The sequence below is a fragment of the Lagenorhynchus albirostris genome, chromosome 8 (assembly GCF_949774975.1).
Source record: "Lagenorhynchus albirostris chromosome 8, mLagAlb1.1, whole genome shotgun sequence".
Taxonomy (NCBI): domain Eukaryota; kingdom Metazoa; phylum Chordata; class Mammalia; order Artiodactyla; family Delphinidae; genus Lagenorhynchus; species Lagenorhynchus albirostris.
Genome location: NC_083102.1, coordinates 13454740 through 13465802, shown reverse-complemented (window position 1 = coordinate 13465802; position 11063 = coordinate 13454740). Strand labels below are relative to the sequence as shown.

The window sequence follows — 11063 nt, the reverse complement described above, 5'->3', positions numbered from 1 at the left end:
TGGGATCTTCCTGGACCGGGGCACGAACCCATGTCCCCTGCATCGGCAGGCGGACTCTCAACCACTGAGCCACCAGGGAAGCCCCAAGGTCTCTTATTTTTAATTTGTATTTGCCTTTACACAATGCAGGGGTAGTTTTGTTTCCAGTCATCAGAGGGTGTGGCTGGGGAAATGTGATATTATGGGGAGCAACCATAAATCAACCAGACCAGGCGTTTCACACTTACTGTAAAAAACAAATTGTGGACAATTATTCAACTTTAAAAGAATGAAATTATGACACATGCTACAACATGGATGAACCCTGAAAACATTAAACGAAGTGAGATAAGCCAGGCACAAAAGGACACTTACTGCATGATTCCACTTGCATGAGGTACGTAGGGTAATCAAATTTATCGAGACAGAAAGTAGAATTATGACTACCAAGGGCTGGGAGGGAGGGGAAATGGGAGTTATTGTTTAACAGGATATAGAGTTTCAGTTGGAGATGATGAAAAAGTTCTGGAGACGGACGGTGGTGATGGCTGCACAACAATGTGAATATATTTAAGACCACTGGATGATACACTTAAAAATGGTTAAAATGGTAAACTATATATATTGTGAGATATATGTGTGTATATGCACGTATGTATGTGTGTGTGTATAAGTATATGACCTGCATCACCACCACCCAGGTCAAGAATGCCTTCTTCCCCATAACCCAAGTTCTGCTCTTTGCACTTATAGTCAGCATTGGTGGAGAGGGTCGGGGTAGGGAAAAGCAGCATCTCTCCTTGACGTCCATAACCATTCGGGCATTTTACCATTCGAATTATACTTGCTCTCCAAGTGCGAAGTCTGAGTCAGCTGGGGTTTTTTGGTTTGGGGTTTTTTTTTTTCTTTATCAGTAATCATTACCAGAAGAAGAGAACATTTTGACACCTAATCTCACGGACACATCTCACGGGTTTTATTTCCTGCCCCTGCCCATACATTTGTCATGGATCTTGACCTACATTTCATTTTGAAGCCTCATATGCATGACTGTGGCTTTCAGAGCACAGTCTGCAGGGCCTTCCCTGGTAGTCCAGTGGTTAGGACTCCACGCTTCCATTGCTGGGGGCACGGGTTCAATCCCTCATCAGGGAACTAAGATCCTGCATGCTGAATGTGAACTAGGATCCCACATGCTGCATGGCATGGGCAAAAAAATAAATAAAATAAAAAATTTTTTAAAAACACAATAAAGCACGGTATGAAGCAGCAGTATTTGGCAGTGTCTTTTGTCTTCTTGCTCTACCTGCCAACATTGGATTTATCCTCCCCAAAAGAGAGGTTCCTGAAAGTGATGTGTAAATGGAATTTGGGGTAAGATAAATCATCATTTACAGGTTTTCTGGAGAAATGTTCTTGAGTAGTGAATAAATTGTCCTCTATTTCAGTGCTAGGCCTCAATCCACAGTAAGAAATACATCTTACATCACCCCCAGCACACACGTGCCTGTTCACAACTGATCCAAACAGCTCATGCAACAATACCCTTACTCCATGGAATGCATTCTGAATTGGTTTCCTAATCTTTTCTGTAAAAACGCTGGTTACGACCCACTAAATTTGACTTCATGACTCATTAACGGGTCTCAGCCCACAGTTTGAAAATACTACAGCAGTTTAATATTTTATCGATCGGGATGTTTCTGTTTTGCATGTTGTGCCTATAGCTTAACTGCCTGCTCAGCACATTCCACAGAGTGGAGCTGATCTGGTCCCCATGCTAAAAGCAGTGACTCTTCCAGACTGTGTGGAAAAAATAAAAAGGAAAATTCACCTCAGCTCTATGCTTCTCCTGCCAGCATCAGGGACTGACGAACTCCAGGTCTTCCTAGAAATTAACCTTGGTTCTGGGGTACACTTTGTGGGGGGAAGGAAACATTTTTTTTCAGCTCCTTCTTCCCCTGCAAATTCAAAGTTGTTTTCGTTTTTTAACCTTCTCTTTGGATCACCTCCTTTCTCTCAGTGGCTCCTCAGAAAAGGTTATTCAAGTCCACAAAACAGTTAAATGACTCAAAACCCAGATCTGTATCCTCCTTTAAGTTGCTGTCCTTCAACTAGCCACTCCCACCCCAGCCAAACAGGGGACACCAGGAAAAATTGGGGGTAAGGGCCGCCTAAGAGAATGTGAGCTGAAAGAAATAACAGGGAGGCTCAGTAGGTGTTGGCTGAGGTAGCAGGCTAGTCCTTTTCATTTTGGGTTTGCTGGATAACATGTGATGCTAAGAAGCCGGAGGAAAGGTGACCTAGTGTGGCCTCACCCCGTGCTTTGTACCCAATGGCAGCTCCTCCGGATGGGGAGGGAGGGGGAGGCGGAGGGAGGGAGGGTTGACACTTTCCTTTCACTTTCTCAGGCCACCAAACCTGACACCTGGGGACAGAACTACAGTTCCCACCACGCCTCGAGACAGGAGGAAGAAGGGGCACGGAGGACCAAAAGGAAAACCAGGAGAAAGAGCAAACGTTACCTACTGGCAGAGGTGAGACAGCCAGACAGGTAAGCAACAGGTGCAGGTTACAGGATGCAGGATGGAGGGTGTTGGAGGGTGGACATCGCTTGTTTCTCCTTGCAGGGCGTGTAGGCGGAGGTGAAGGGGGCTTTTGTGGAAACCCTGAGGACTTACTTGGTGTGTGTGTATGGTGGCGGGGGGGCATGGAAGTAAGATTTCAGCTCAAATTACAGGGATAAGACACCGGAAGTGGAATGGCTTTCTTTACTTGAAAAGCCCGGGGAAGAGTTGTTTGATTATGTCTCGTGTCTGCTGGATCATTTAGCCATAGTGATTTCAGAGGAGTCCAGGAGAAGTGTAGGATCCTCCGTCTGTTTAAAGCTCGCAGTTTTTACGTACAGATTTTAATTTGTGTGATGATACAGACTTGTCCTTTTCTATGACTTCTGAGAAAGCCAAAAACTAAAACTGGGGGAAATGAAGAAGGGTGTCATAGGCAGGAACAATTTGCAACACATCAAATTTCGTCATCAAATGAAATAAGGTTTCCTGTATTTTTAAGAGACATCTGACGAGGAGACCCAACACAAGCAAAGAACAGTTGAAGGGCCCGGGTATATCTGCCATGAGGGAACATGGTTGCTGCTCCAACTATCTGCTGGGCTGTGGAGTAGGAATCTGCTGTCATGTGGAATGGGAGTTCTGATGTAGCATGAGGGTCCACAGATGGAAACCTCGGGGAGATAGATTTCAACCCCATGTAAGTTAGAGCTGTGCACACAACATAGATTTTTTCAGGAGGTAGTGAGTTCCTCGTGATCTGAGATGCTATGGATATTTAAGCAGAGACGCTGAAGGGGGGAATAAAGTTTCAGGTGGGTGATTGTGTTGGTCAACACTTCCCAAGGCTAGCTAGTCCTCAAAATCACCTGGGAGTGTGTGCGTGTTTTTAAATCTATTTAGCACACCTAAGATGGGCTCCAGGAATATATAGATATTTAATTATCTTCCCAGGTAATTCTGATAATCAGTTAGTTTGGGAGACACTGTCATGAGAAACTTTCTTTTCCAGCCTATGGTAGAGTATGGCACAAACATTCGAACCACAGGGTTTTTTTGTTGGTTTCGTTTTGTTTTGTGGCACATCGAGGCTTGTGGGATCTTAGTTCTCCAACCAGGGATTGAAACCGGGCCCTTGACAGTGAAAGCACAGAGTCCTAACCGCTGGACTGCCAGGGAATTCCCCACAGTTTTCATTCTGAATATTCTCAGAATCATAATTTCCAGGACAAGGAAAAGCAGGTGCCAACCGGAAGAAAAGGGCTGTGTGACTCTTCCCGAAACTGACTTGCCTGTCAGGTCTCATGGATGCTTGCGGCTGGTTGCCTTGCCATTCAGTCTTCCAGTAATTTGTCTTCCTCCCGTGTGACATGGAGATAGGCTGACAGCTAGGCATGTCTCCCACCTGATAACTGGCAGGTAAAACACTCCTGCTGGGCCCCGAGGCATGTGGGATCTTAGTTCCCGGACCAGGGATCAAACCCACCGCCCCCTGCAGTGGAAGCACTGGAAGCATGGAGTCTTAACCCCTAGACTGCCAGGGAAGTCCCAGTCAATGCTGTCATCTGAGAGTGTTGACCGTGTACTGGGCCCAGCAGAGAACAGCAGTAGAACCTCTTCATTCCAAGGTCACCCCTAAAGTAATGTTAACTCACCTAGGACAGGTGGGGTTTGTGCGGGCAGCTCCCTCTTACCTGACCAGTAATTAACATCCTTCTCCCACGAGGATGGCAGTGCTAGGAAAACAGTAACCTCACTCTGTCTTGTCCTGTGCTGAATCCTGAGTGCCAAGAATAGTTCCCGGCCCCTGGTAGGTGGTCACTAACACAGGGGTCCCCAATCCCCAGGCTGTGGACCAGTACCGGTCCTGTTAGGTACTGGGCCACACAGCAGGTGTGGCTGTGTGAGCGAAGTGAGCGAAGCTTCACCTGCCGCTCCCCATCGCTCCCCATCGCTCCCCATCGCCCCCCATTGCCCCCATCACTCCCCATCGCCCCCCATCGCCCCCATCGCTCCCCATGGCTCCCCACTGCTCCCCATCGCCCCCCATCGCCCCCCATTGCTCCCCATCGCTCACGTTGCCTCCTGAACCATCCTAGCCCCCCACCCTGTCCGAGGAAAAATTGTCTTCCACGAAACCAGTCCCTGGTGCCGAAAAGGTTGGGGATGGCTGCACTAAAGAGAGACTGAATTCCTTCTTTTCTTCCTTGATCTGTTCTAGGTGGCAAGAGCCATGCAATTCTCCAGCTCAGCCAGGGCAGCAGATGAGAACTTTGACTATTTGTTCAAGATTATCCTCATCGGGGATTCCAACGTGGGGAAGACGTGTGTGGTGCGGCATTTCACGTCCGGGGTCTACACTGAGGCGCAGCAGAACACCATTGGGGTGGACTTCACTGTGCGTGCCCTGGAGATCAACGGCAAGAAAGTGAAGGTCAGAGGGGGACAGGGGTGGGTCTGCCTCTTTTAGCCATGGTTCCTAACCCCGAAACACATGCCTGAGGAGTGAAAGATTTAAATATAAAATATGAGATCATTAAAATACCAGGAAAAAAAAACCCATGGGAGTATTTATTTTTATCATTGAGGAATAGAGAAATCAGGCTTTAAAGTAAGACAAGAACCCAGAAGCCATAAGGGAAAATATTGCTCCATCTAACTATTTAAAGGTCAAATTAATACTCTTCTATATGATCATATAAAGGTCAAATTTCTACATACTCAAAAATACCATAAACAAAGTCAAAGATGAGTGACAAACTGGAAAGAAACATTTGCAAATATGGAACTGACAGAGAGCTAATTTCTCTGATGTGAAAAGAGCTCTGATAAATATCGAAGAAAAGACCAACAACCAAATACGAAACGTAGGCACTTCACAGATTAGACAAAACAGCTACTTCACAGATGTTATGTGAACTGGCTCATACATTTATGTGAAAAAGTAAAAGTGCCCATTGTTACTCATGATTAAAGAAATGAAATTAAAATAAGTGAGATAATATCATTTACCCATTTGACCAACCAAAAAAGATCAAAAAGTGTTGGTGAAAATGTAATAAATGGATTTTGTGTGGGATCCTTATTAAACAAACACAATAGTAAAAAGACATTTTGAGGCTTCCCTGGTGGCACAGTGGTTGAGAGTCCGCCTGCCGATGCAGGGGACACGGGTTCGTGCCCCGGTCCGGGAGGATCCCACATGCCGCGGAGCGGCTGGGCCCGTGAGCCATGGCCGCTGAGCCTGCACGTCCGGAGCCTGTGCTCCGCAACGGGAGAGGCTACAACGGTGAGAGGCCTGCGTACCGCAAAAAAAAAAAAAAGATAAAACATCTGGACGAAGGGATGAGTGTGGTAGGAAGGCAAAAGAACACCAGACCTTAGGACACTGGATCCGCCTCTCCCACTGAAGGGCACCTTAGGTGATGGCCCCCAACCTGAAAACCTTGGGGATTTACCCTGGGGAGCACCTGAAAAAAGACAGATTCCTGGGCCCCACCCCAGATCTCCTGAATTTGGATCTCTAGAAGTGAGACCCAGGGAACGACTTAGGCGAGCAAGTTCCCATCAGGGGTGGGAACTCCTGATGCAGACCCCCTTTCCTGCCCTTCTCCAGATGCAGGTATGGGACACTGCAGGCCAGGAGCGCTTCCGGACCATCACCCAAAGCTACTATCGCAGTGCCCACGCGGCCATCATTGCCTACGACCTCACCCGGCGGTCCACGTTCGAGTCTGTTCCTCACTGGATTCACGAGATAGAGAAATACGGGGCGGCAAACTTGGTCATCATGCTGATTGGTAGGTTGATTTCAAAGTGTTTTGCTTTCCTTGACTGCCCGCCGCCCCCCATGCTCAGCTTTTTCTGTGTTTCCAGTGGCAGTGGAACAGGAAGCCGTAAAAGTGCACGTGGCGGATGGGACCTCAGAAAACATCTGGGCCAGAAATTCCCATCAGGTTCACTTGAGCATGAGAGTGGGGTGGTTTGAACTTGTTAAGAATACAGATTCCAGGGCCCCACCCTAGAGTTTCTCACTGCAAAAACCTGAGATGGGGCCAGATATCTAGATGAAGGTACACCCTGGCTGATTTGACACACGTCTGTACAGACTACACAGGAAGTATTCTGTAGTCCGAGCTTCACAGCGTCAGATGGCTCTTAATCCCCGGAAGAGCCGCTCAGATGACTATGACTGACAACACTCTTGAATGACTTACCACACCGGCTAAGATGCTAAGCAAATCTTAACAACAAGCCAACATCAAAATTAACCGCAACTTCAACTATACACAGTGAACTCACAGCTTGAAATACGTGCCGTCACATTGTGCATTCAGAAACGGGTAATGTGCTGTCACTTCCCTATAGTATTAGCTTTGCAAGCAGTGCCCCTCCTAAGGACACTAATGTTTACCAAGTGGCAAGTTGGTTTAGGTTCTTGTTACTCAAAGCGTGGTCCACGGACCAGCAGCATCAGCATCACTGGGGTTTTTGGTTTTAGGTTTCTTTTTCTTTTTTTTTTGTATGAAGACTTATTTTTTCAGAGCAGTTTTTAAGGTTCTCAGCAAAATTGGGAAGGTACGGAGATTTCCCATATGCCCCCTGTATTCACACATGCATAGCCTCTCCCATATCAACATCTCCTACCAATGTGGTACATTTGTTACAAAGGATGAACCTACACTGACACATCATAGTCATCTGAACTTCATAGTTTACATTATGGCTCATTCATGGTGTTGTACTTTCTATGGGTTTGGACAAATGTCTAATGACAAGTATCCACCATGATGATATCAGAGAGAGTATTTTCACTGCCCTAAAAATCCACAGAATCAGCATCACTTTGGGGGTTGTTAAAAGTGCCCCATCTCAGGTCCCATTCCAGACCTACTGAATCTGAGTCTTCGTTTTAACAGGATCCTAGAGAGATTCATATGCAAATTAAAGTTTGCAGAGCACAGGTCTAGAGAGCTGCTGTGGGACTGAGCGCTAAACATAGCAATGATTAGTGGCTTATTTACCCATGCACAGGCATGTCCTAGCTGTGTGGTAAGTTACCTTCTGAGCCTTAGTTTCCTCATCTATAATATGCAATCAGTATTCACTAGGGTTGTTGTAAAGATGTGACGAGATAATGTGTATACATCGCTTGACAGTGCCTAGCACAGAGTAGGTGCTTCATAACGGGTGTGGGGTTTGTTTCTAGAAGGTTCATTTGTTTGAGGGAACAAACTCCTCTGTGTTCCTTAAACAATGGGGTGGGGTGCTTATGGTGAGGGTGCAAGTCCCTGGGACCTAGGAAAACCCAGCCCAGCATTCAAGCCCAGCAGAGTGGGAGACACAGTGGAGCCAGGCCACCCATCGCAAGCAGGAAGTTGGGGACCCTCTTCTCAGGGCTGGGCTCTGTGTACCAGCCTCCTCCACCATTGTGTATCTATGTCTTCTCTCAGAGCTGCTTCTTACATTCAGGATACTGTGGGCCTGCAGCACTCTCCCTCTGAACCATCCCTCCTGGGTTCCTCAAAGCATAATCCCCAGCCTGCTCCTGCCACAGAATCCCTCATTCTCTCATACCCTCCAGCTCACATTCTTCAGAAAGGAAATCCAATTGCCCCGTTCCTTTTTTTTTTAATACTTAATTTTTAAAAAATATTTATTTATTTATGTATTCGGCTGCACCGGGTCTTAGTTGCAGCACACAGGGTCTTTTAGTTGCAGCACGCACACGGTATCTAGTTCCCTGGCCAGGTGTCCAACCCAGGCCCCCTGCATTGGGAGCACAGAGTCTTAACCACTGGACCATCAGAGAAGTCCCGCCCCATTCCTCTTTCTCATGGCAAAGCCTGGCCCAGGCTGCTGGCCAACCTCACGGTGGCGGGCAGGCCTGGTGTAAGGTGCCCGGCCTGGACCAAGCAGCTGGGCCCTGAGGGGGGAGGCAGTGACAGGAAGCATAGCTGGGCTGCAGACGGTCCACAGAAGAGGTCACTCGCACACATCGTTGGCACATCTAGCCCATCTATTATTACCATTGTGATTCCAAAAAGGACTTGTTATTCTAGAACCATGTTTTCCCTGTCTTTGCTGTTTTAAGTCACAGTCTAGCCCCTATCATACGCATGGCCTTGAAGAGAATGCTGCTTTGTAACTCATTCTGCTTCTTGTAACTTAAGAATCAAAGTCATTCCAAGAGCCTAGATGGGGCTCGTTCCTTCGTGCTGCATCAGATCAAAAGCTCCCTATCCACAGCCAGTTGCCAAAGAAAATGCGCCTCAAACTTAGCCCCTTTTTTCAGAGGGGCTGTGTCTTTTCCCTCATGGCAGAAAACAGGAGAGATTAGTGAGCCTGGGAAGCGTCTTCCACATGGAGGGCGACTTGTCTTTTTGGAGAAGTGTGAGCTGCCTCCTCTCTCCTGTTACTTCTCAGCCAAAGGTCCCCTCTGGGACCAGAAACATTTTTGATTTCATTTCAGATATAAAGAACACTTCTTCAAAAGACAGAGTTCAGGGCTTCCCTGGTGGTGCAGTGGTTAAGAATCTGCCTGCCAATGCAGGGGACACTGGTTTGAGCCCTGGTCCGGGAAGATCCCACATGCTGCGAAGCAACTAAGCCCATGAGCCAGAACTACTGAGCCTGCGCTCTAGAGCCCACGAGCCACAACTACTGAGCCCACGAGCCACAACTACTGAGTCCACGTGCCACAACTACTGAAGCCCGCGCGCCTAGAGCCCGTGCTCCGCAACGAAGAGTAGCCCACGCTCACTACAACTAGAGAAAGCCCGCATGCAGCAATGAAGACCCAATGCAGCCACAAATAAATAAATAAATTTATTTTTTAAAAAAGAAAATGGGAGAGTTCAGAGTTATAAAAATAAACACTGACCCCCAACAGAGCCATATTTCTTCCTCAATGACCACTTCTTCGAAGCACCGAGGAGGACACTGGCCAAGGTTTCTGACACCCTTCACAACAGCTGCTCCTGAAGTGTGATGACCAGGAGGGGTGACAAGATCTGACGACAGGTGACATTTACTAAACTCCACTCTGAGTCTGCCCCTGGGTCCCTTCATTTAATCCTCACAACCATCCTGAGAAGCAGAGACGACCATTGTCGTCTCCCAGCTGAGGAAACCGAGGCCTCTGGAGGTTAAGTATCCTGGCAAGGAGCTCAGCTGAGTCACCTACTGACAGGTGAGGCAGGATTTGAATCAGAGCCCCGGGTGGTTCAGTTCCTGTCCAGCCACTTTCCAGTAGCTGGTCAGGCCGACAGTCGCCCCCTGAAGCTCTGGTTGAGGCAATGTCTCGTCCACTCCAGTGCCTGGACTTTGCAGTCAGCCAGATTTGGGTTCAAATCTCCCGCTCTGTCCTTCCTGTCTGAACTTGGTCTCATCCCTCTCTCTAAATTTCTACTTACTCATCTGTAAAACTGGTACCTGCCTCAAAGGTTTTGTTGAATTGAAAGGATTAAACAAGGTAACATAAAGCACTTAGCACAGTGCTGAGACCTCAATCCAGGGAACGAGGGGCTCAGAGGGCATCCCCCGGAGAGGGGGGACATAGCTGAGCCGGCAGGGAAGGTGGGAACCCCGCCAATAGTAGCCCCCAGGGAAGGGAAGCTTGGGTGTGAATCCCTTGCATCTCGCTGAGGGGAACCACACCGTCCTAAACTCGCTGGCGGTTACCCAGGAAGGTGTGTTGGATCCCTCTTCCATTAAATTCACAGGCTTCCCAGGAAACGTTGAAGCAGAAGAACCTTGAAAGCTGCCATGCAAAGCCACCCTGACCAGCCATCCCCTCTGGGCTGTCTTTGGAAGGCCTCACCCGCTTCTCCACCGCCGCCTTCTCCTCCCTTGCGGGCCCCGCCCTTTGCTGGCCCCGCCCCCACCAGCATTGTCCTTCACTCTTCCTCCCCCTACTGCAGAAACAGGTGGGGCAGAGTAGGGGAACAAATGCCAAGATGTGGTGGGATTTCCATGAATCTCACAACTTTTGCTTGAGATTTACTCCCTCGTCTGTCTGTTGTAAAAAATATCTCTGCCCCACTTCTTAACTGGTTCTAGAAATGCCCCCAAAGATGATCAGGACATGTCCCCAATGTTCTCGCTTATGACGCATCCAATCCCAAGGGCTGACACCACGGGTCTTCCTGTTTACTGTCAGTGGCCTCCTCCCTTTAATCTGGGATAGCCAACTGTGCTGTTCCCTCACAGAAGTGTCCCTGCCCGTTTTACCATATTTTCCATTCTGTCTCCATGGTTCTTCACACAAATGGCTTTCTCTCAAAAGTTTACCCCAGCCCCTAGAGGCCATGTCACCACCATACAAAATCAAAGAGACCATTGTGCGTTGATTTGTCCTGTTCCTTCCCCTCCAGCCATTCACAGGGAACCCAGCTCCTCAGTAATGTCCCTCTGTTTACTTATATAAAATTTCTTTAAAATTATTTTTGGCTGCATTGGGTCTTATTGCTGCATCCGGACTTTCTCTAGTTGTGGCGAGCGGGGGCTACTCTTTGT

At 47.9% G+C, this 11063-nt stretch overlaps 1 protein-coding gene across 1 annotated transcript in view; it reads left to right on the top strand.

The window, feature by feature from the left end:
• The first annotated feature begins 2255 nt into the window (after window positions 1-2255).
• The window catches only part of RAB19 (RAB19, member RAS oncogene family), a 10776-nt gene continuing 1968 nt past the window's right edge, over window positions 2256-11063 (top strand). Inside the window, exons 1-3 of the mRNA XM_060155945.1 lie at window positions 2256-2516; window positions 4768-4980; window positions 6163-6346. Coding sequence (XP_060011928.1) covers window positions 2256-2516; window positions 4768-4980; window positions 6163-6346 — 658 coding nt within the window. The remainder of the gene's footprint in view (window positions 2517-4767; window positions 4981-6162; window positions 6347-11063) is intronic.